Source organism: Trichomycterus rosablanca, chromosome 6 (genome assembly GCF_030014385.1).
Source record: "Trichomycterus rosablanca isolate fTriRos1 chromosome 6, fTriRos1.hap1, whole genome shotgun sequence".
Taxonomy (NCBI): Eukaryota; Metazoa; Chordata; class Actinopteri; order Siluriformes; family Trichomycteridae; genus Trichomycterus; species Trichomycterus rosablanca.
In genome coordinates, this window is record NC_085993.1 from 13,063,099 (window position 1) to 13,090,249 (window position 27,151).

General features: G+C 41.8%; 1 protein-coding gene across 1 annotated transcript; it reads left to right on the top strand.

Moving 5' to 3' along the window:
* Positions 1-1,956: 1,956 nt before the first annotated feature.
* Positions 1,957-27,151, top strand: kcnb1 (potassium voltage-gated channel, Shab-related subfamily, member 1). The gene is made up of 2 exons (XM_062997158.1): positions 1,957-2,532; positions 25,265-27,151. The coding sequence occupies exons 1-2, from the start codon at positions 1,957-1,959 to the stop codon at positions 27,149-27,151; spliced, it is 2,463 nt and encodes an 820-aa protein (XP_062853228.1).

The window sequence follows — 27,151 nt, forward strand, 5'->3', positions numbered from 1 at the left end:
GTGCGAGCCCTCCCGGAAGCCATTCAGAATGTATTGCAGCGCCTGCAGTTCGAAAAAAAGAGCCTTAACATGAGAGGCTATGAGAGTGAAGTCATCCCAAAAAGGGCGGTACTGTCTGGAACACAACTCGACGCTGATTGGACTACGATATTCAGAGGCAAGACAGACTCCAGAACAGTCACAGCTGTGATAGAAAAATGTCTTCCTTTTCGCCCTTTGGTGGTGCGTCGCCCAATCGCCCTAAGGAACGAGCCGCCCCTGATTTAGAGCTGCCAGTCTTCCTACCTATGTTTATGAACGCTGGCAGGACCACAGCACTCAGAGAAAATGCACACTTATGCAGGATGAACGTAAAAAACTTTTGTAAATAACTGGAAGCCCCCAGTCTCCAAGACCATGTTCCTCTACCACACCCACTCCATCAGCTGTGACACTGTAACCCCCCAGAAATATAATATTTAAAAATATTATATCTGAAAATATCTTAACATGGTTTAACAATGCACACACATTCTTTTCCTAAACAGCTGCTTTTCCTACAGCACTCCATATAGGCTGAATAATTTTAGCACCAGAATGTGGTGCTTCTAAACTGCTGTGGGTTGTTTGTTAGAGGTTACATTTGTTTAACTGTCAGGAGCTATTAAGCCATTCACAAAATGTGCACTTAAGGGGGACAATTACAGTGTGAAAGTTTGTTGGCCATCCAATTGGATCCCCCATAACCTCCCCTGCCAGTAATAAAATAGATAAGTCTAACTTGACCGTATTCAGAATACATGTGTTCCTCTTTTGTATTTAAAAGGAATATGTTACTAAATAAATCAAGTACAGTACAATTAATCATAGGGTTCTACTTTGTGTAGACCTTGTTGCTCAGCCATGTACAGGGGAAGCTCAGAGTTTGGGCATTTCTCCATTTACCCCTGTGTTTATGTGTATGATGTTTGCTTTTGTATATGTACCAAAAATCATTTATTTTTATCTAGTCATTCATAAGCTTTTTGGTCAATTCACAAAATGTGTTTTTCTACATTTGGCAGCTCTCATATATAGTGGTCGCCACAGTGGATCTGATCCGCATACCAGACCAGATCTCTAGCCGAGCTTGAGACCAGCGCTGGGAGCGCACTGATAAGTGTGACTCTTGATGTATAGGCAGTTTCAGCCATCCTGTTTTGTCCATGTAGCCAATCATTTTTATGCAGATGTCCGACTGATTGAGTTCATCCAGGGGCGTAACTACAGGGGGACAGGTGCACTGGGGCCCATGGCAGGGGGGGGGGGGGGGGGGGGTCCCTCCAGGACATGAACTTGACCAATCACCTCACTGCCCCCCCTATTGGCTGCACTTGCCAGGTCATTATTATTATATTACAATCATTTCGTTAAGTACAATTAAAATAACTAAAATTGTGCATTAAAAATACCAGAGCCAGGAATTTGGACTTGAAGTCTATATATGAAATTTGTTGAGGCCCATGAGCTCCTAGTTACGCCACTGAGTTCATCGATGAGATTAGAACCCTGGACCCCCAGATCTTTACTTTACCGCTGTAATACTCGAGCACCCCAAGTCAATCTATGAAATGTATTAGCTTAAATGTGCATTAATTGCACATTACTTGAACAATCTTAAGAAAATCTAGGTTCATGATGTCTTTGTATGTACCTATTTTTCTTTTATCTTGATGGTGTCATTCATGAGCACTTTTTAATCCATGCCTTTGTGAAAGGAACACTAGCCACTGTGGAAAGTGTGTCTGTGTAAAACTGACTTTTATTTTCTGTTCGTTCCTTTATCCTCTCACAAAAAAGGATTACTGTGTATCCTATTATTTTCTTTCTTTCCAGCAATGGATGAAAGCAGCTCAGAAAGTGAGTGGTAGCGCAGGATCAGTGGCCTGCCTGGAGTAAGCCCTAGCTGACAATACTTGCGGCCGTGTCAAGGAAAAAATGGACAGACCGTCCATCATGATGAACAAGGCTGGCTCTCGGTCAGCAGCCTCTCTGCCCCCGGAGTCGGTGGACATCATACGGAGCATGTCGTGTTACCGGCGGGTGCGCCTGAATGTGGGCGGCCTGCCACACGAGGTGCTTTGGCGCACGCTGGAGCGGCTACCACGCACACGTCTGGGCAAACTCCGTGCATGCACGACACATGAGGCGCTCATGGACATCTGTGATGACTACAACCTGGACGAGAACGAGTACTTCTTTGACCGGCACCCGGGCGCCTTTACATCCATTCTGAACTTCTATCGCACGGGCAAGTTGCACATGATGGAGGAGATGTGTGCACTTTCGTTCAGCCAGGAGCTGGACTACTGGGGCGTGGATGAGATCTATCTGGAGTCATGCTGCCAAGCGAGGTACCACCAGAAGAAGGAGCAGATGAACGAGGAGCTGAGGCGTGAGGCTGATACGCTGAAGGAAAGAGAGGGGGAGGAGTTTGATAACACGTGCTGCTCGGAGAAGCGCAAGAAGCTGTGGGATCTGCTGGAGAAGCCCGGCTCTTCTGTAGCAGCCAAGGTAGTTATTACAGAAAATGCCTTTTCTTCTTGGCTATGTCTGAGGGGGAATGTATTGGAGTCTAGTCCAGGGTGTGTTACTGCATAGTGCCCAGTGATTTCAGGGACATACAGTGACTATGACCAGGACAAAGAGCCGGTAACCATGTGGGTGGAAACCAGAACTCCCGGAGGAAACCCACGCAGACACAGGGAGAACATGCAAACTCCACACAGAAAGGACCCAGACTGTTCCACCTGAAGATCAAACCAAGGACCTTTTTGCTGTAAGGCAACAGTGCTACCCACCAAGCCACCATGCCACCCTTGAAAATAAATAATTAAAATGACCAGGATAAAGAGCCGGTAAACATGTGGGTGGAAACCAGAACTCCCGGAGGAAACCCACGCAGACACAGGGAGAACATGCAAACTCCACACAGAAAGGACCCAGACCGTTCCACCTGAGGATCGAACCCAGGACCTTTTTGCTATAAGGCAACAGTGCTACCCACCAAGCCACCATGCCACCCTTGAAAATAAATAATTAAAATGAATTAAATAAATAAAAAGAGAAGATTCTGGTTTAATATCTTAGGTGGTACAGGACATGATGCGCCTTTTAAATATGTCAGTGCACCCCTACAACCCACACCCCCAATGTTAATTAGTATCTCATTTACTGTAACACTTTGATGTCATTAAATGTTCATTTCCTACTTCAAACCCCAATCTCCCCTGGTTTTCCTGGGACCTCTGGCAAATTGTGGCCCTAATATTTAACACACAATCTTTTTAATATGACACCCCAGTGTGTATGCGGTAACCAACATCAGGTTGTAGAGATGGATGCTTGCAAACGTATGCCCTCACAGGTACAGAATTATATGCACACTGCTCCAGGCTTACAGCAACGCACTCAAATGCATCACAGATAGTGACCGGAGGTGAGGATTGAACCTTGGTCCCCATACTTTAGGTTGGGGTGTGAGACACTCGGCCAGCTAAGTTATAATGCTGATCTGCCCTTGCATGTGCTCATTCATATGCAATAACACATTCATGTATGCATAAATAAAAATTTTTGCGTATAATCCAACATGAAATTTTGTATGGCATCTCTCCAAAAGAGGTAGTAGCAGCAGTAGAGAAGATAGTAGCAGGAAAATCACAAAAAAAGAACATATACAGTACACGTGTGTCAACACTACTATTAAAAAGCCTTAAATGTAAGAATCAGTCTCTTGAGATCAGTGTTTGTGATTTATTTCAGCATTCTGTTTTACCCCGTGTCTTGTTGGGGTTTGACGTTTAATGGAAATGTAGGATCCGGCTTTTAGCCATGACACAACCAGTGTTGTCATTTCCTAATACCACTAGCCCTGATGCTTTGTGAAACCTTTCTCTGTGCCAAGATAAAATCGCTGCGTCCACATTTCTGTTATGGGCTTGGCTCATATATAAATGGGCAATTAACTTAAAAGGGCAAAGAAAAAAAGTGCTGTGTGTTAAATCACTTCAGTTTTGAGCTCTTTGGCAGTAGGTTCAACTCTTAGTGCATTTTTTGAACAATGCTGAACTATGACAATGTAGCATTGTGCAGAAACATCTGATCAGATGAAACCTGATGCATTTACAGTGAGGGAAAAACAAGCATATACATGCATGCATTTCTTTTTGCTTCTGAATTTATTATGCACTTTAACTAAATTAAATAACAAAAATGGTTGTGTCACTGGCTTGGGCAGCCAATTATGTATAGTTGAAGGGCATATCATGACTTGCAATTTCAATGTTTTTTCAACCGACACATGCATCTACTTACATTTGTTCATAGGATTATTGTAGGTGTTTGAAAAGTATAACCAAATCTGCTGGGCGAGAAATGTACAAACAGTGATTCAGTTTAATAATTTGGTGCTTTAAAAAGTCCTATAATGGAGCCGCTCAGGTGGCGCAGCGGTAAAAACACACGCTGGAACCAGAGCTGGGATCTCGAATACATCGTATCGAATCTCAGCTCTGGCTGCCGATTGGCCTGTTGTTCAGATATGGGCGGGACAAAGCCGGATGGGGTCTCTCTCCCATGACTGGTGCAATTACGACCTCTGCTGGCTGATTGATGGCGCCTGCACAGAGATGAGAAAAGAGTGCTCTCAGGGTGTGTCTCTCTGTACACAACGCTGAGCTGCATTGCACTCGTCAAAGTGCAGGTGATAAGATGCATATGGCATGCTGCCCACGTGTTGGAGGGGGCGTGGGTTAGCTTCGTTCTCCTCAATCAGAGCAGGGATCGGCATTGGTGGAGAGGAAGCATGACCTATAATGTAATTTACCTTTGCAGTCTGGGTTTTAATTTTTTGTTAATGTTGACTGTAATTGATTACAATTGGTGACTTATTAATACAAATAATATCACTTTGACTGCATTATTAGACAGAGCCACAAAGCCGACACTAAAAATTTTTATTGGGCTATTTATAAACACAGAAAGAAATATTTCTCCAAAGATTTCCAACCAAAACTATAACTTTCTGGGAGTCAGTTTTGTAATCAGATGAATTTTTGCCCTAATGACCAAACGTTTGTTTGGGGAGAAGAAAGGTAAGACATTCAAACCCATTCAAAACAGCACTGTACTTACTGTCAGTCATGTTGATGGTAGTAGTATCATGTTCTGTGGGCATTTTGCTGTAAATCTGAAGCATTACAGAAAGGAATAAGAAAGTATGGAATAATTAATTAAATCTAAGGGGGGCTCAAGTGGCGCAGTGTTAAATTACGCTAGCCTGCTCCCATTGGGATCCAGAATTCAAGTCCAAAGCAATACTGTTAGGCCTTTACAGACTTGGTTGTCAATGTCTGAAGGTGTGTTACTGCATTGCGCCCAGTGATTCCAGGAAAACCTGACCCACCGTGATTCTGACCAGGATGAAGCAGTGGTAAACATAAAAATAACTAATTAAAATTAATTAATTAAATGAAAAGGAAAGATGGTTTAAAGCCTCAGGTGGTATAGGACATGATGTTCCTTTTTAATATGTCAGTGCACCTCTACGACCCACACCTCCAATGTTTAATTTAGAGATGGAACGATCGATCGGCTATAAATTGATATCGGCCGATTTTTAATCAAAATATGCTATCGGCGATATTTTCCAAATGTAGCTGATCCGATCGTGTGATATATAAAGACCATGTTAAGCTTAACAGCTCAGTGGATTGATCCAGACTTTGAGCTACAAAGCACCAACCATCACATCACCATTCATCAACCATCGTACAGAAACCATCGTGAAAGCTCTTCACGACCTAAAATAACATCATTAACGTTGTGCATCATACATAGTTCAGGATCATCTGCTCTGACTGACAGAAAACTTTTAGCTCCACAGACGGAATGAGTCTGACTCGGTTCTGATATGTGGTAATAGCAGTTTAATTAAGCTTTTTAATGTAAGAGAGTCACACAAAATGTTCTGTAGTAGCTGGTGTTTATTTAAAACCACGACATTAATTAATAACAGTAAACATGGAGAGATAACTGAGAAAAGAAACTTACGCTTCGCATAAAATGAATCAACTCATGAATCACTTATATCGATACTGTGAACAGAGCGTCTCTCTTAAAGGCACACACACGTCAATGCTTCTGTCACCGGTTTATCTTCACTGTTCGTCCTATTTTTAAGGTTTTTTCAGACTGAACTGTATAACATCTAACGTGTGTGTGTGCATGGTTGGTTAACCAGTCTAACTAGTTAGACTAATGAAATGTGTCTCCCGTGGGTGAAAAATGAATTGCTTTAGTTTTAGAAGTAAAAAAATCTCACAATGCTGCCACACCCCCTCGTCAGGCACTTGCGCCCCACAGGTTGAACCCCCACGCCCCCCCCCCCCCCCCCCCCCCATTCGACATCGGCTATCGGCCGATCTCTCTGAAAAGAAATCGGAGATCGAAATCGGCGTCAAAAACCCTGATCGGTACATCTCTAGTTTAATTATTATCTCATTAACTGGAACAGTTGAGTTTGGAGAAGTCATAAACCCGGAGGTTTGCATAATGTAGTGTTCTGTAAGCAGAGTGACCCAGTGAAGGCATGCTGGTCCCATAATTCAGAGGTCGATGGATCGAAACCATCCTCTGCTATCTTCTACTTCTAGCCAGCTGTAGCCTAGTGGTTAAGGTACTGGACTTGTAGTCAGAAGGTCGCTGGTTCAACTCCCACCACTGCCAGGTCGCTGCTGTTGGGCCCTTGAGCAAGGCCCTTACGCCTCAATTGCTCAGACTGTATACTGTCACAGTACTGTAAGTTGCAGTAAAGACTTGACCAGTACAAATACTCTGGTGTTATTAGTTTAGACAGACTGTGCTTGTGTTTTATTCCGTCTTAATTTAAAAGGTTTCATGCATTTTCCTGCAACTGTATATGTTCATTTAAACTCAATTCCAAGCAGGTCATCATTTATCACTGGGCTTTTTTGTTTAATGACACTAGTGATATGATCAATGTTCCAGAGGGACTGACTAAGCTTCTGCTGTTGTCATAAATCTTGGCTCTAGTCTCAACGCTCCTCTCTATTTCCCCTACGCTCCCTCTATCTTCTGCTCGCCCTCCTTTCAGGCTCCTGCGCTGCACCTCAAGCTAAATGTCAGAGAAATGTCACATTAATTATTCTTACGGAGACTCTTTGTCCTTCTTTGCTCTTCGTTTACTACCTCTGTTTCACTCCATCCGTATTCCAACCAGCTCTGTGTACATCTGTCTCAAATCACATTTTACTGCATGGTTCTACCGCACAATGAGATTATAGCTGACCACGACCATATCATTGCAAATTAGAGTCTACTTACATTTCATCACTTGAACTCTTTTTTTTTTCTTACATACACTGATAGGACAGAACTGTGACCATTACTGGACACTACGTAATGCTCTTTCTTTGCTAGAAAGCAGAGGTTGTGTGGCTTGAGTAAGAGCAAGTACTGTAGATTAACGTCAAGAGTTCTTACACCTGTTATACACCGATCAGCCATAACATCAAAATTACCTCCTGGTTTCTACACTCACTGTCCATTTTATCAGCTCCACTTACCATATAGGAGCACTTTGGAGTTCTACAATTACTGACTGTAGTCCATCTGTTCCTCTGCATGTGACCACGAATGAAGGTCTAGAAGATGACAAACTCAAACAGCAGCAATAGATAAACGATCGTCTCTGACTTTACGTCTACAAGGTGGACCAACTAGGTAGGAGTGTCTAATATAGTGGACAGTGAGTGGACACAGCATTTAAAAACTCCAGCAGCACTGCTGTGTCTGATCCACTCATACCAGCACAACACACACTAACAGACTACCACCATGTCATTGTCACCGCAATTATTGTTTAATATATCACTTCAGCTGCTCAACAGTCCAGGGTCTCTGTTGTCAAAATATTGCATTCGTAATGCTCTATATGTTCATAGTAGGAGACAGGTCTGGACTGCAGTCAGGCCAGTCTATCACCTGCACTCTTTAACTATAAATTACGTTGTTTTACCATGTGTAGAATGTGGCTTGGCATCGTCTCTCTAAAACAAACATTTAATTAGCAGCAAAGATAATGGTTCTTTTACAGATGTGCAAATTCCTCATGAAATGCTAGCTTTTAATGTTTGCATTGGTAATGATTGCTATGAAAATATAAAATCCGTTATCTCCAAAAACATCTTGAAAGTTGGATTCTTGAAAGTTGGTCTTCCACTTTGCGTAGTGGAGGCATAACTTCCTTTTGAAGATGTAGCTACATGGGTTTTGCAGGCGTCACTGTTTAGATTGTTTACACAGCTCACACGTGATTACCTGCTCAATCTTAAACTGTATCTTATTTGCTACATAATGTTAAACTAGTCAAGTCAAGTCAAACTTATTTGTATAGCGCAATGGACAGTGTATTTACAGTGGACATTGTCTACAAGCAACTCTGCAGAATCCAGGACTGACAGACCAAAAACCCCGGTTGAGCAAGCAGAGGGCGACAGTGGAAAGGAAAAACTACCTTAAATTTCAAACTTCTTTAAAGGAAGAAACCTTGAAAGGAACCAGACTCAGAAGGGACCCCCATCCTCCTTGAATGGCCTGGAGGATCATTTAAATGAATAGGATTTACACAAATCATACATACACAAAATTAAATTGAACTAAAGTTATAACTAGGCGGCACGGTGGCTCGGTGGGTAACACTGTCGCCTCACAGCAAGAAGATCCCCAGGGTCCGGGTCCTTTCTGTGCTGAGCTTGCATGTTCTCCCCGTGTCTGTGTGGGTTTCCTCCGGGAGCTCCGGTTTCCTCCCACAGTCCAAAAACATGCAGTCACGTTAATTGGAGACACTGAATTGCCATGTAGGTGAATGGGTGAGCATGTGTGTATGTGTGTTTGCCCTGCGATGGACTGGTGCCCCGTCCAGGGTGTTACTGTGTGCCTTGCGCCCATTGAAAAGCGACCCTAATTGGATAAGCAGTTAAGAAAGTGAGTGAGTGAGTAAAGTTATAACTAGTAAAAATAGTAATAATAATGTTGACAATTGAAGTTCTTCATTATACAGTCCAGTCTGTGCTGACGTCTGTAGTGAGTTCTGGACATTTATGGTTCAAACACTCTAGGTTCCCGTCATATCTAAAAGGATCAGCATTTTTGGCACAGCAGTCTCGACTTGCAGGCTTCAACCTCGGGTGGGGTAAACAGGTTTCTGTGAGAACCACCTCGGGATAAAAAACTGAAAATGAAGTTAAAAGACAGTATATTAGACAATTGATTTATGTTCCCTACATAGTGCGCTAGATTGTATATCGGATAACGGATTTATGTTCCCTACATAGTGCACTAGATAGTATTTTAGACAATTGATTTATGTTCCCTACACAGTGAGCTAGATTGTATATCAGATAACGGATTTATGTTTCCTACATAGTGCACTAGATAGTATTTTAGACAATTGATTTATGTTCCCTACACAGTGAGCTAGATTGTATATCAGATCACGGATTTATGTTCCCCACATAGTGCACTAGACAGTATATTAGACAATTGATTTATGTTCCCTACACAGTGAGCTAGATTGTATATCAGATAACGGATTTATGTTCCCTACCTAGTGCACTAGACAGTATATTAGACAATTGATTTATGTTCCCTACACAGTGAGCTAGATTGTATATCAGATAACGGATTTAAAACGCGATCGGGGAAAAAAAAGTCTGTGTCGCGTGTGTGTGCGCTCTTGGCCGCTTATTCTAAATTCTAATAGCTTGGTCCCAAGCCTTTGTTCCCATCCAAGCCAAAATCTCCCATACAGATACAGTCTGCCCTTATAGGACTACTGTGGTGAACTTGTTGTGAACTCTTGACTTAGCCAGTTCATTAATGCTCATTAATGGTTTGTAATTGACCTGTCTTATTATGCCTGCTAATCCTGGTAATTAAGAGTGTTGAGCAGTAAAATAATTGGAGAAGTGTTGGATTTATTCTTTAAGGACAGGAGTTCATCCTGGGTGGTATAACCATTATGCACAGCACAGAAATGGAGGACATTTTTATTTCGATTGATAGGATGTAGTAATTTATCATTATCCCACCTGCTGATGGTTGCTGTGACAAATACCAATTACACCTTCCACCCCATTACAGCTGGAGAAAAGTCTTTATCTGATGTCTTGTTCATATTTGCTTTTCCTCCTCATACACTGGGGCAGAAACTCAAAGTTACAAAGATAGATGGTAAATCCTGGTGTATTAATAATAATTCTAACTGTAATATTTGATATAGGAAGAAAAGAACAGATGTGTTACTATTTGGCATCATAATCTTTTCCTGTCTTCTTATTTTATTTAGGCATAATGATATCATTAAAGAACTTGGACTGATTCATCAATTATGTCACACAAACCATTCAGTTCAGATCAGAAATTATTTTAGTTATTTACCACAACATTAAAACCACTTCCTTGTTTCTACACTCACTGTCCATTTTATCAGCTCCACTTACCATATAGAAGCACTGTAGTTCTACAATTACTGACTGTAGTCCATCTACATACCTTTTTAGCCTGCTTTTACCCTGTTCTTCAATGCTCAGGACCACCACAGAGCAGGTATTATTATTAGGTGGTGGATGATTCTCAGTACTGCAGTGACACTGACATGGTGGTGGTGTGTTAGTGTGTGTTGTGCTGGTATGAGTGAATCAGACACAGCAGTGCTGCTGGAGTTTTTAAATACCATGTTCACTCACTGTCCACTCTATTAGACACTCCTACCTAGTTGGTCCACCGTGTAGATGTAAAGTCAGAGACGATCATTTATCTATTGCTGCTGTTTGAGTTGGTCATCTTTTAGACCTTCATCAGTGGTCAGAGGACGCTTTCCACGGGACACTGTTGGCTGGATATTTTTGGTTGGTGGACTATTCTCAGTCCAGCAGTGACAGTGAGTGTTTAAAAACTCCATCAGCATTGCTGTCCTGTGGGGGTCCTGACCATTGAAGAACAGGAAAAGCAGGCTAAAAGCAGGCTAAAAAAAAGTATGTAAAGAAACAGATAGACTACAGTCAGTAATTGTAGATCTACAAAGTGCTCCTATATGGTAAGTGGAGCTGATAAAATGGACAGTGAGTGTAGAAACAAGGAGGTGGTTTGCACTGATTTATCTATGCACTGTACTAATCAAAGCTGAAAAGTGTCATGACATCTGTTTTACATTCTGAACAGTCACCCGTAGGGTCTCGTCTCTACATGATGTCATGAGCAGCCCATCTTTTTTAATGCCTCTATTGTGTGTAAAAGGAAATAATTATGTCACTAGATATTTACACCCTGAGAAGTCTGTGCTGCTTCAAATTAGCACTTCAAACCAGAGATCAGATGGCTGTTAGGCATGTGCATTCTCTAGTGAGGTTTTCTTTCATGGAGGTGAAAATTATATCATTTGAGGGTTGAATGAAAAAAATACTAATAAAACAGCTATGCAAATAGAGCCAAAGCTAATTTCCTATACAGCAGATGATCACCTAAACAAAACAAAACTGCCTTCTTTAATACTAGCCAATCTAGCTCTGAATAAACTAATATATTTATGACCTTTAGCAGACGATTTTATCCAAAGCGACTGACGTTTGTGACCAAATACAATCCATACTCTTAAGGATTAAGAACCTCGTTACAATGGCAGCAAGACAGTGTTGGGCCTTGAACCAGCAACCTTTCAATTACTAGTCCAGGACCAGGAGCTTAAACTCTGTGCTACCACTGCCCAATAAGGAATAGCATGAATTGGTCTAAATATTTATTATTGTTTATTCACTATTCAAATGTAAACAACTGAATAAAATTTCCACATTTGCTGCTTATTGTTACCATGACTATGTGTTACAGCGTTATGCTTAACTACACTGGTCAATCTGCTCGTTTGTCTAAGTATATTAAAATAATACATATACACAGATCAGTCATAACGTTAAAACCACCTCCTTGTTTCTACACTCACTGTCCATTTTATCAGCTCCACTTACCATATAGGAGCACTTTGTAGTTTTACAATTACTGACTGTAGTCCATCTATTTCTCTGCATGCTTTGTTAGCCCCCTTTCATGCTGTTCTTCAATGGTCAGGACTCTCCCAGGACCACTACAGAGTAGGTATTATTTGGGTGCTGGATCATTCTCAGCACTGCAGTGACACTGACACGGTGGTGGTGTGTTAGTGTGTGTTGTGCTGGTATGAGTAGATAAGACACAGCAGCGCTGATGGAGTTTTTAAACACCTCACTGTCCCTGCTGAACTGAGAATAGTCCACCAACCAAAAATATATCCAGCCAACAGCACCCTGTGGGCAGCGTCCTGTGACCACTGAAGGTCTAGAAGATGACCAACTCAAACAGCAGCAATAGATGAGCGATCATCTCTGACTTTACATCTACAAGGTGGACCAACTAGGTAGGAGTGTCTAATAGAGTGGACAGTGAGTGGACACAGTATTTAAAACCTCCAGCAGCGCTGCTGTGTCTGATCCACTCATACCAGCACAACACACACTAACACACCACCACCATGTCTGTGTCACTGCAGTGCTGAGAATCATCCACCACCCAAATAATACCTGATCTGTGGTGGTTCTGTGGGGGTCCTGACCATTGAAGAACAGAGTGAAAGCAGGTTAAAAAAGTATGTAGAGAAATAGATGGACTACAGTCAATAATTGTAGAACTTGTGCTTATATATGGTAAGTGGAGCTGTTAACATGGACAGTGAGTGTAGAAACAAGGAGGTGGTTTTAATGTTATAGCTGATCAGTGTATAATCACTATAAAGACATAAATGATTACGTGTATTTTTCAGTGTAATTCAGCAGTTAAAGAGTACTTGTGGACTAAAAGTTTGTTCTCTGTAGATGATCTTAAACTTTTGCATAAGACTATACCAGCATTCACTCTTCTGGGAAGTTATATACTAGATTATTGAACAAGACTGGGGATTTACCTCTGTTCAGTCATGACATCATAACTGAACAGTGCACTGATGTTAAGCCTGCTTGTATTTGGCCTTTCAGTTCACCTCAGCACTGTTTAATAACCTTACATTCTGTGCTTTTTCAAGTTAAGTTCTGCCACAGGCATCTACATTTGTGATAATGAAAAAGAACATCTTGAAGAACATGAAAAAGTACCTATACAACTTTTTAATTAATACTTTTTTCCCAAAGACTTGAAAAGGTGAACGTGCAAAGTAACCAGCATCAGATATACAGTGGGGGAAATAAGTATTTGATCCCCTGCTGATTTTCCCCTTACAAAGACTTGAACAGTCTATAATTTTATGGAAGGTTTATTTTAACAGAGAGAGACAGAATATCACCAAAAAATCCAGAAAAACTCAGAATGATTCTGAGAAAGGTGAGGTCAGTCCAGAATTACACGGGAGGAGCTTGTCAATGATCTCAAGGGAGCTGGGAGCACAGTCACCAAGAAAACCATTAGTAACACACTTCGCCGTAATGGATTGAGATCCTGCAGTGCCTGCAAAGTCCCTCTGCTCAAGAAGGCTCATGTACAGGCCCGTCTGAAGTTTGCCAATGAACACCTGAATGATTCAGAGAAAGCTTGGGAGAATGTGATATGGTCAGATGAGACCAAAATTGAGCTCTTTGGCATCAACTCCACTCGCCGTGTTTGGAGGCAGAGAAATGCCCGGTGGGGATGGTGTTCTTAGGGTCATATCCAGCATTTCTCTGCTCCCAGCTCCCTTGAGATCATTGACAAGCTCCTCCCATGTAATTCTGGACTGACCTCACCTTTCTCAGAATCATTCTTACCCCACCAGGTGAGATCTTGCATGGAGCTCCAGAGTGAGGGCGATTGACTGTGATGTTGTATTTCTTCCATTTTCGAATTATCGCACCAACAGTGGTCTCTTTCTCACCAAGCTTCTTGCTGATGGTCTTGTAGCCCATTCCAGCCTTGTGCAGGTCTACAATCTTGTCCCTGACGTCCTTTGATAGCTCTTTGGTCTTGCCCATGGTGGTTGAGAGATTTGAACGGAAGAAACTGATTCTGTGACAGGAGTCTTTTATACAGGGACAGGACTAATTTGTGTGCCTCATGGGCACATAACCGGTCTGTGGGGGTCAGAATTCTTGCTGGTTGGTAGGGGATCAAATACTTATTTCCCTTAATTAAATACAAATTAATTTATAACTTTTATTTAATGTTTTTTTTTCTGGATTTTTTGTTGATATTCTGTCTCTCTCTGTTAAAATAAACCTTCTATAAAAATTATAGACTGTTCAAGTCCTTGTAAGGGGGTAAACTTACAAAATCAGCAGGGGATCAAATACTTATTTCCCCACTGTAACAGTCATATTAAGTACAGAACATCATTAAACATTGTAAATAGCCTGAGTGACTCACAGATCTATGTCTCAGAAACATACATCTTTTCATGTCCTATTGTTCTGGTGAACAGTGATCAAGTAATGTTTTATGAATCATCTAACGCTCTGAGTCACCTCCAACACTGAATGCAGAGAGCCACAAGGGGGTGTGTTATTGGGCAATCAGATCTAATCATCCCTCTGCAGCGCCTCATTTGTGTCAGTGGGTCACTAAAGGGCTTTTTCATTTGCTTTTCAATTGCACTTAATAAAATAGGCCTCTTGTTTAAATTTGATGACTAAATATGTTTTAAGGAGGATTAGCTGTTGTTCAAAATGTTGAACAGCTGCAAGCTGTCATTTAAGGAAAATAATTTATGGTAAACATAACAATACAATTACTAGAAGATGGCTTACATTTTTTGTATTCATAGTATTCATAGTAAAATGAAATTTGGAACTTGGGTAATGTATTATTTTTCATATACATATATCCTAATGTATAATTACTTCATTCAATGCATTATGGTCTGATTTGTATGGATAGAGTGGATAAGGATACAAAGACAGGGGAATCATCATGGCTGTCTAGGCCCTCAGAGAGGGTCAAAGATATTCTACAATATATTGTGTCTCAGTTCAAATTTTATTTTATTTTCGTAGTTTTTTTTCAGACGGTTGGGGGGGTGGGGTCAGAGGGCCAAAGATTACAAGTCACGGTTTGCTACTGGTCTAAGACAATTAGTAGGAACAGTAAGAACATTTGTATAATGTTGAAATTAAGTAAAGTGCAAATCTCCAAATTCTTTGGGTGTGGCTGTGGGTATGCTCAAAAAAACTCTTGAAATTGTTCCGTGGGTCATTTAGTACCGGGCTGCACAGAAATAATAAATAATTAGAGATCGCTACAAGAGCAATTAAATTTCCAAAACTCTTTGGGTGTTATTGTCTCCAATCACCACTAGGTGGGAGCAGCGTCTCCGTGAGATCATATCTTATATGAAACCGGTCCGTGCTGCAAAAAAGGTTGGGGACCGCTGAACTACACCTAATTCATTATGAATTTTCACTTTCTAATAAAAATCCCAACAACACTGCTGCACCTGTATTAATGTACTATAATATTAACATATTAGTGTCATTGCAGCAGTAGGAATGGTTTACCACCCAAACATCATCAGGTCAGTAGGTGATTCTATGAAGGGCACTCTTAATTGATAAACAAAATACAGTGAGGGTGACAGAGCCACGGATAGACTGCAGTCAGTAATTTTATACCCACAATGTTTATTATGGTAGGTTGTAGCTTCCAAAAAAACATTGAACCTACATACCAGATAGCTGTACCTAATAAAGTGCTCGTGGCTGTATATGTTATGACTTACTGTGCATGTTTGAAGCTAAAGAATTGGTGTGAGTGTTGACAAAGACTGGATGTGAATAGAATGTTTTAAGTCTGCACCTCTAATCATAGCAAACCCATTCACCTACACTATTGACAACCAAGCTGTTGTTGCCATGGTGAACTACGTCGGATATCAGTGCTGCACTGTCCACTTTATCAGCTCCACTTACCATATAGAAGCACTTTGTAGTTCTACAATTACTGACTGTAGTCCATTGCATTTACATTTAACATTTTCAGCATTTAGCAGACGCCTATATCCAAAGTGACTTACATTACAGTTACAGTATACAGTCTGAGCAATTGAGGGTTAAGGGCCTTGCTCAAGGGCCCAACAGAAGCAACCTGGCATTGGTGAGGCTTGAACCAGTAACCTATTGATTACTTGTCCAGTACCTTAACCGCTAGGCTAAAACTGCCTAGTCCATCTATTTCTCTACATACTTTTTTGGCCTGCTTTCACCCTGTTTTTCAATGGTCAGGACCACCACAGAGCAGGTATTATTTAGGTGGTGGATGATTCTCAGCACTGCAGTGACACTGACATGGTGGTGGTGTGTTAGTGTGTGTTGTGCTGGTATGAGTGCATAAGCAGCGCTGCTGGAGTTTTTAAACACCTCACTGTCACTGCTGAACTAAGAATTGAAAAATATTCAGCCAACAGCGCCCCGTGGGCAGCGTCCTTTGACCACTGATGAAGGTCTAGACGATGACCAACTCAAAGAGCAGCAATAGATAAGCAAACGTCTCTGACTTTACATCTACAAGGTGGACCAACTAGGTAGGAGTGTCTAATAGAGTGGACAGTGAGTGGACACGGTATTTAAAAACTCCAGCAGCGCTGCTGTGTGTCTGATCCACTCATACCAGCACAACACACACTAACACACCACCACCATGTCAGTGTCACTGCAGTGCTAAGAATCATCCACCACTTAAATAATACCTGCTCTGTGGTGGTCCTGACCATTGAAGAACAGGGTAAAAGCAGGCTAAAAAGGTATGTAGATGGACTACAGTTTGTAATTGTAGAACTACAAAGTGCTTCTATATGGTAAGTGGAGCTGATAAAATGGACAGTGAGTGTAGAAACAAGGACGTGGTTTTAATGTTAAGGCTGATGGCAGTGTATATACAGTATATAATATAATATATAAAATATAATAATTTGTTTTTAACAGTGGGCGTGGCTGAATCAATAAATGTATGACTAGAATGGGTGTCAACATAACTATAACAATAGATTGTATATTTTGTTGTATTGTTGTGGTATTCTTGTGAATTCTTTATCAATGTCCTCCGATTCATACTCACCCTCACAGTCACATACGCACTCATTCACACTCATTCTTCCTCCACCATCTCTGCAATGCTAAAAAGCCTGTCGTCAGTGTCACCATGGCAACAGTGTCTTATGCGATGCTTGGACGCACAGCTGTCTCTGCCAAGATTAGCTGGTACACGTATGCGTTTGTGAAGGTGATTTATGTGCTTCCTAAATACTCCTAATGTTGCTTGTATGTGCACACAATGCTCAGATTATATTGCACATAAAGAGGAATAGTTGCAATTAGTGCTGGACAATAATTCGATATCGATATATATCGCGATAGAAAATGTTTCAATAACGGTGATATGATTTTTAAACAAATTCGATCGATATACATGACGTCAGTGCATGATGACGTACGCCACACGCACGACGCCAGTGCTCAGCGTTACCGCTCTGATTACACTACGCTACCTACAGGCACTAACGGGCTCTGCGCGTTCCACTGTTGCCAGATTGGGCGGTTTTCCTCCAAATTGGGCGGGGGTTTTTTTTTTTTGAAAAACAATTTAATAGCATTTAAGTAACACTTTAATTGAAAAGAGAATATTCAGTTTTAAGAAGCCCCAACATTGTAAAAGGCTATTAAAAGTAAAGTCAATTTTCTATGCTGATTTGGCTTAATAATGTTGGTCAGAATGTGTCATATTCTTGAAAGAAAATTTACATTTGTTTTCCATGCATTCACACTAGCATGTTCTGGGGTTCAGATGAGTCTCATCAGTACACACAAGTTTGCAGTCAAATGATCAAGTATTGCAAAGGAATATCTTTGAAATTCTTCCTCATAATGTTAAGTTTATAGGCTATATTTTAGTTTTTCACTTGTCAGGGAAAATGAGAAAAAATAAAAAGCTTATTATTGTAGGCTTGATGTAATTCTACATGGTACTCACTGCCATAGGTTAATGAGTGAGTGACCAAAACACTACTAGATCAACAGCCACTAGCCACATACAAAAAATAAGGTATCAGACAGTTTCTTTGCCACCCCTGTGTGAGCAATGGTCTCAGTCTGGCCACCCCTATGAAAATGGTCTGGCTCCACCACTGTCCACATTTGAAAAAGAAGCAGACGAAATAAGAGAGGAAGGACTAATTCAGTATTTTTTTCAGCTTGTATTTCTTGCCAGAAACCAGAAAAGAGGTTTGCAGGTACTGCCATCCAATTTTGGTGTTTTTGGCAGTTTTTCTGACATTTGTATTATTCATATCGATATCGGAATTATATCGTATCGACCGAGATTAGGAGTTATATCGTGATATAAATTTTAGCCATATCGTCCAGCCCTAGTTGCAATCTTTGCTCTGTATAAGCAGAATCTGGTATAAAAAAGTGGATGGGTAGTATTTACACATAAATGATCCCAAAATGATTTATTTTACTCTTTGTATGTTATTAGGTCTCAAATTGTGCTAAAATCAGCAGAGTGTATCAATCATGAGAATGTATGTTTCTGTCCTGTATGCTTCCTCTCCCTGTGACACAACATACGCTCATATCAATCACATGTGGATATGCAATATGTGCACGTGCAGAAAAGGCACTTCTTAGGGCTGCAGTCCCCCTTTGGCATTGCTATAAATAGCACTTTAACAGTCTAAATATAGACCCGAGAAAGGATTTTCCCCAATACACCCCCAGCAACATGAATAATAAATGAAAAATGTGGCTACGCCAGGGACATTTAGGTCAGCTGCCTGACAGCATGTAAAAAGCAGCTGCATTTGGGTTCATGTCTCAAGGGCTGCCAGGACACAGCTGAACCAATTTCAGCAGAGGTTAGAAAAACAAAGACGGGACAAGGATAAAGTCATCTAATGCACCAGAGTATCTTATGATAAAATCAAATTTAACATTATCTATGGAAAATATTTTGACTCTATTTAAGGGCTGACCGTTGTATGTTATTCCACCGCTTGCCTCAGAGGGTTTTATTTAGGTGTGTGGCTGTAAAGAAGAGCAAGTAATTTAACGACTTTTGATCATCAGCTCATGTAAATCAACATATCACATCTAAAGTTTATACCAGAGAGGCAAACAATGCACATGGTTTGGACACATTTAACTGTGCTATTATGGAAATTAGTGCACCCATACATTGTATTTGGTCAGTGTTACAAGAGCCTCATGCCTGGGCAGTTGCATTTATTAAATGCTAAGGAACCTTTATTTTTGATTATTTCTTAAGCAAACCATTAGATGTATCTGCATAGAACTGCATCTCGTGTGCCCACATGATGTTCCTGAGGTTAAGAACCAGCTAAAACCTAAATTCTATACTTATAAAACCTTGTACCCTAACCAGTGTTGCACTACAACTTGTGTGTCAACTACATTAACATTTACACCATTCATGACACACGTTTATCTAAAGCATCTTACTAAAGTGCTTTGTATTCTTCTCAGTAGATGTTTCCTCATACATGTCCAATGTGAACAGAGACCAAATTGATAAAATCCTGTAAGTTAGATATGGGAGTACTTAGGTAGTCTGAACACCAGGCATGCAGCTGTAATTTAAATCAGTTGCTAGGGTTTGATGGTGGACATGGGAAGACCTGCTAGACCTACGAGCTGCTCTTGTCCAGGCTTAAGAAGCTGGACGAGCTGAGCTGCGTTAATTAAAAAAAAGTGGTTGGATGCTTTTGATGTTGCAGAGATGGAATCAGCAAGACTGAGGCAGGTTGGCAACATGAACTGAGAACAATAGCTTGTTATCTAGAGTACTTTAAGGGCTTTTGCATTCATGGATCCTGGGAATTGAAATGTGGATAATTTATATTCCTGGATCTCCATGAATATAAATTATCTGAAAAGAAAAGTTCTAACAGCTGCCTAGTCTCATCTGGATTCATTCTGTTTAATTTTAAATAAAATTAGGAAACATTGTCACTTACTGTATATTAAACCAATGAAAAGATATAACAAACTTTGTTTATCATATCAATAGCACCAGAGCTAGAGGGCCAAACAGTGTGACGTCAACAGTCCATGCATAACTTATCTCAGCATCACCAGACACCTATTTTATAGGCCATTTCTTTTTAGATTTAGGTTTGCATATAATGTACTATAATAAAATTTAAAAAGTACAGTACAATTTATTGTTTGATTAAAAAAATAATGTAATCTAATTTTATAATAATTGGTATAATAATCTCGACATCTTTTTTTTATATTTTTGTTTATGCATTTTCTCCCTTTTAGCGCGTCCAATTGCCCGATTGCGTCATGCTTCCTCTCCACCAATGCCGATCCCCGCTCTGATTAAGGAGAACGAAGCTAACCCACGCCCCCTCCGACACGAGGGCAGCAGCCGTATGCATTTTGTCACCCACACTTTGACGAGTGCAATGCAGATCAGCACTGTGTACGGAGAGACACGCCCTGACAGCACTCTTTTCCTGTCTCTGTGCAGGCGCCATCAGTCAACCAGCAGAGGTTGTAATTGCATTAGTTATGAGAGAATCCCTATCCGGCTTTAATATCCCACCCCTATCTGAACAACAGGCCAATCACTGTTCATGTGGCAGCTCAGCCTTAGCCGGCCGGCAGAGCTGAGGTTCGATACGATGTATTCGAGATCCCAGCTCTGGTGTTCTGCGTGTGTTTTACCACTGCGCCACCTGAGCGGCATGTAATCTTGATATCTAAATGGTACAGTAGCACACCAGAAGGTATTCAGCTCAGCCCCACGCTCTAAAGTTCAATCCTTAGCTCTAATTACTGTCCATTTGGAGTTTGGCTTGTACTCCCTATGCTCTTGTGAGTTTCCTCTGGACAGAATGGTTTCTTTCTACCATCTAAAAACAGGCCAGTAGTTGGATTATCTACACTAATTTAAACAAGTAACTGGGTTATGCCTTGTGATGGTTGACACTTTACCTTGGTGTATTCTCAGTGTATGCACGGTGTTGACTAAATTTGCCAGGGACCAGTCATTTAGGTCAGCTGTCTGACAGCTTGTAGTGCGCAGCTGTGTTTTGATCCATGTCTCAAGGGCTACTAAGACATAGCTGAACCTCTGCTTTCAGGAGAGGTCAGGAAAACAAAAGAGAATGAACAAAAAGAGAACAGAAACCTACTTTTAGTCATAGGACAGTTTCTGGGTAGTTAGTTCTGTGTATGAGCGATTATGTGAATTTGTGGGAAAATATAGAAAATTGACTTGACTTGATAGAGACAGTGTCACTTTGTGAAGGGCCTGATAGGTTGAAAAGTAAAAGTACTACTCACAAACCAACTGTCCTATTTAAGTATTAAGATGTAATGTTAAATGTGGACAAATAGGGTGCCCAGGTGGCACAGCAGGATAATACGCTAGCACACCAGCGCTCCTTGGTTCGAAACTCGGCATTGCCATCAGCTGGGTGCCATCTAGCGGCCATAATTGGCAGTGCCTGCAGCAGACACGTTTTTGCTAGGGCGGGATTACCAAACTTTGTTGTTGGGGTCTTCAAAACGCTATGTAAGGACCCTGATTAGCAGATAAAGAGGCATATGTGCAAAGTGCATAGGTGAAAAAGGGTTCCGCTAAGGGAACCCAGTCAGGTATCCCCAAGCAGCGTAAGACAAACTGACTACGCTAAATTGGGAGATAATGGGATAAAAATGCATACATAAAATAGAAAAATGTGGACAAGTAATCGTTTAATAGACATTGATACAAATAGTGGAATGGTACTGTGGTTGGAAGAGATGTAGAGCAAATCCCTATACCCAACCACACACACTGAATATACTGAAGAGTGCAGAAAACAGACACTTATGGGTCACAATGCACTTACTAACTCTGTCTAAACACTATTAATTTCAGCCCATAAGAACCTTATCTGCCATTTAGTAACAACTTAGAACCTCTGAGCCTTGGTAATGGTTTTTATCCTGTCTGTAAATTAAGAGTTGCAAATAGGATTGATAACAGCTGACTGCTCCCAGGTGAGAAGTGTGTAAGAGCATGACAGCTGATCCCTTGGTGATCTGGAGAATGTGAATTAAAGTAAATAACATAGAGTAAATCATTAGAAAATTATTCCTCTCGAACTCATGTCTCTTACCCCTCTTTAGGGGCTGATTTTTATTTTTGCCTGTAAGATGACAGTTTCCACTAGGAGGTAGAGATGGGACGATCGGGGTTTTTGGCACCGATTCCGATCTCCGATCTCCTTTCAGGGACATCGGCCGATAGCCGATTGCGATCGCGGGGGGGGGGGGGGGTTAGCAGTAAAAAAATAAATAAACTTAAAAAGAGCCTCACAGTGAAGATAAACCGGAGCAGTGCGCGCGCGCGTGTGTGTGTGTGTGCGCCTTTAGAAGAGACGCTTTGTTCACAGTATCGCTATAAGTGATTCATTGATTCACGAGTCATTTTTCGCGAAGCGTAAGTTTCTCTTCTCAGTTATCTCTCCGTGTTTACTGTTATTAATTAAATGTCGTGGTTTTAAATAAACACCAACTACTACAGAACATTTTGTGTGACTCTCTTACATTAAAAAGCTTCATTAAAAAGCTTAATTAAACTGCTATTACCACAGATCTGTAACCGACCGTCAGACTCGTTCCGTCTAATGCCAAGTTCACACTACACGACTTTCCAAGTCGTCAGGTCGCTGTACAGTTCACACTACACGACTGAATCTCTTGCACCGGGGAGTCTTTCAGTCGGTGTATATTTCACACTACACGACTGATCGGCGATAGGGGGTTTCACACTACACGATCCATCACCAACTGGAATCTCAGGCGAGCTTCTCTGGTCTCCTTTTTTTCTTCTTTTAAACAAAAACACACGTGAGAAGTGACGAGGGTTTTAATGACACCACGTCCAAAAATGCACGTCAACAAGCAGCGAGTGATCAAAGCTGTTTGTGGTCTGATGTGCAGCGTAAAATCAAAGAGGAAAAATAAATGAATCTGAGTGGATTTGGCAACACAAACAGTATATGGCTTGTTCTGCAGTAAAGTGGATGTTAATTAATAATTTTGTAATGCAGCGTGGGTGTTATGTTTTGTAGAGGACGATCAAATCAGAAATACTACGTGTGTGTGCCGGTGTATCCTGATATAAACTATATCCTCTCCTGCATTTCCCCTCACACCGCATCCTGTGTTCTCATTGGCTGTTCGACATGTCACTCATTCCCAGTCGCCCATCTGAGATCAGATATCTGACGTGCTAGAAAACTCGATCCGGACCGCTCGCCGGTCGGGTCGAGTTGTTGGATAGTTCACACATAGCGACTGAGAGCCGAGTTTTGATCGCCGAGTGAACGCTGAGTTGCTCCCGACCCGGAAAATCAATCGCCGACCAGTCGCCGAGCAAAAATCAGGGCAAAAATCGTGTAGTGTGAACTAGGCATAAGGAGCTAAAAGTTCAGCAGATGATCCTGAACTAACGAATTTGGTAATGAATAAACTTTTGCCTCTGATTGGCTCTGTAACGTCTTCTGTTCTCATCTACATCACAAGTAAGAACCGCTTACGATTTACCAAAGTGAACCAGGAGTTTATATAACGTGCTGATAGAATCGACTCAGATGTGACCGGGTTGAATTATCTTTTTAAAGTAAATATTACAATCAGCAAAATTACATCGTATGTATGATGCACAAAGTTAATGATGTTATTTTAGGTCATTAAGAGCTTTCACTGTGGTTTCTGTACGATGGTTGATGAATGGTGATGTGATGGTTGGCGCGTCGTAGCTCAAAGTCTGGATCAATCCACTGAGCTGTTAACTTAACATGGTCTTTATATATCACACGATCGGATCAGCTACTTTTAGGAAATATCGGCCGATCGCCGATAGCATATTTTGATTAAAAATCGGCTGATACCGATTCATAGCCGATCGATCGTCCCATCTCTACTAGGAGGCATTAGAAAATTAGATCTGTTCAAAGTGTATTCCTATCCTACACCCAATAGTTCTGTAGGGTGCCAATCCCACTGTGATCCTAATAAGTATGATGAAAAATAATAGAAATAATCCATAATAACAAGAAAAACTGTATGGGAGCTACAAACTCTGTTTCCAGAAGGGTTGGGACATTTTGTAATGTGCAATATAAAGAAGAGTTACACCGATCAGGCATAACATTATGATCACCTTCCTAATATTGTGTTGGTTGTGTGGTGTTTTACTGCCCCACATGCAACAAACTGTGATGCACTGTGTATTCTGACACCTTTCTATCAGAACCAGCATTAACTTCTACAGCAATTTGAGCTACAGTAGCTCGTCTGTTGGGTCGGACCACACGGGCCAGTCTTCGCCCCCCACGTGCATCAGTGAGCCTTGGCCGCCCATGACCCTGTCGCCGGTTTACCACTGTTCTTTCCTTGGACCGCTTTTGATAGATACTGACCACTGCAGACCGGGAACACCCCACAAGAGCTGCAGTTTTGGAGATGCTCTGACCGAGTCGTCTAGCCATCACAATTTGGCCCTTGTCAAACTGGCTCAAATCCTTACGCTTGCCCATTTTTCCTGCTTCTAACACATCAACTTTAAGGATAAAATGTTCACTTGCTGGGCGCCCAGGTGGCGCAGCGGGATATTCCGCTTGCACACCAGCACAGAGTTTCTGAACTCCTCGGTTCGAAACTCGGTGTTGCTACCGGTCGGCGCCATCTAGCGGGCATAATTGGCAGTGCCTGCAGCAGATACTAATTGGCCACCGTATCTGCAGGGTGGGGGCCGGACTATGTGTGGGTGGGTGGGTCTTCATACGCTGTGTAAGGACCCTGATTGGCGGAAGAGACGCCTGTGCAGAATGCAGGGGCGAGAAGAGGAGGGCTGTGCACGTGTCGGAAGAGGCGTGTACAGCGACGTGCTCTCCTCGGATGCAATCTGGTATCTCTCAGCAGCGGAAGACAAAATTGAGTGCGCTAAATCAGGAGGAAAATTAAATAAAATAAATAAATAAATGTTCACTTGCTGCCTAATATATCCCACCCACTAACAGGTGCCGTGATGAAGGAATAATCAGTTTTATTCACTTTACCTGTCAGTGGTCATAATGTTATGCCTGGTCAGTGTATTTTGGAATAATATTGTTCCTTCTGCACTAATTGTCTTTTCTGTTATCTGTTATCCACAGATTTTGGCGATTATTTCCATACTGTTCATTGTGCTGTCTACCATCGCTCTGTCTCTCAACACCCTTCCAGAATTGCAAGACATTGATGAGTTCGGCCAAAGCACAGACAATCCTCAGCTGGCCCATGTCGAAGCAGTATGCATCGCCTGGTTTACCATGGAGTATCTTCTTCGCTTTCTTTCTGCACCCAATAAATGGAAATTTTTCAAAGGTCCACTTAATGTCATTGACCTGTTAGCCATTCTGCCATACTATGTCACTATCTTCCTCACCGAGTCTAACAAGAGTGTGCTGCAGTTTCAGAATGTGCGGAGGGTGGTGCAGATCTTTCGGATTATGCGAATTTTAAGGATTCTTAAATTAGCTCGTCACTCTACCGGGCTACAGTCACTGGGGTTCACGTTACGACGAAGCTACAATGAACTGGGTTTGCTAATCCTCTTCTTAGCAATGGGCATCATGATCTTTTCTAGTCTGGTCTTCTTTGCTGAAAAGGATGAAGATGACACAAAGTTTAAAAGCATACCTGCCTCCTTTTGGTGGGCTACTATTACCATGACTACTGTGGGATATGGAGATATATACCCAAAAACGCTGTTAGGCAAGATTGTGGGTGGTCTCTGTTGCATTGCAGGAGTGTTGGTCATTGCCCTTCCAATCCCTATCATTGTAAACAACTTCTCTGAGTTTTATAAGGAGCAAAAAAGACAAGAGAAAGCCATAAAGAGACGTGAGGCTCTGGAACGAGCAAAACGCAATGGAAGCATAGTATCGATGAATGTTAGGGAAGCGTTTTCCCGTGGAGCAGAGCTTCTTGATGTGGTTGTGATGGAGAAGGGTGAGAGGCCTCAGGACAGTCATCTGTCACCTAATCGCTGGAAGTGGTCCTCAAAGCGAGCAGCATCTGACACCAGCTCCAATCGCTCTTTCAATCCAGAACTAAGCTCCCCAGGCAAGGGCACAGTATCCAGCCCTCAGAGAATCAATCCCCAGGAACTGGAGGAAATGTACAACCAGATGACCAAGACCCAGTCACAGCCCAACCTCAACACCAAAGACAGGAGTTCATCCAAAGCAGTTTGCAGCAGAGATGAGATAGAACTTGGCACCTTGCCGGTTCAAAAATCGGCCCCATTTGGGGGTCGTGAAGGAGTCCTTGACATGAAGAGTCTTTCCAGTCTTGACAGTTATATCAGCTGTGCCACAGACTTCCAAGAAAACCCACGATTCCCTTTCAGTCCAGTGGGGGTCTTGTCACTTAAAGAGAGCACTCGGTTTTCTCACAGTTCTGGTTTGTCAGGACGCGTCAGTGCTAACCCGAGCCTTCAGACCACTATGGAGCATGAACCTATGCTTACTCCACCGTGCTCTGCTGCAAAGCCTTCTGACACAGACAGTACACATCAACAAGGAGGAAACTCTTTGAAAACACACTCTATCCGAGTCACTCATTATGGGTTTGGGGAATTGGGTCCAGCCTGTGGTCCTCTTTCAGACAGTTCAGCTGATCACTCGCTTATCAGCCCTGAGACATCGATCTATTCTACAGCCAGTAGCAGGACTCCACCAAAGACACCTGAAGGAATTGCCTTCACACCTACTGTCTTCACATTTCATGATGCCTCTATTAACAGGTACATTGATGCTGACACAGACGACGAAGAGCATCTTCGTGAATCGGACCGCCTACTCGGAGGTCTGGGCTCCAAACCTTACCAGGGGGGTACCAACCACCTTGAAGCTGCACATAGGTTCTTGGGTCAGAACTGTCGCTTCCCACTGGGAGGCACTCCAAGTGGAAGCCATGAGAATCACGTGGCACTGGATGCTTTACGTAGATCTAAAGGGGAAAGAGGACGTTCCAGAATCTGTGACGACAGCTTCTGA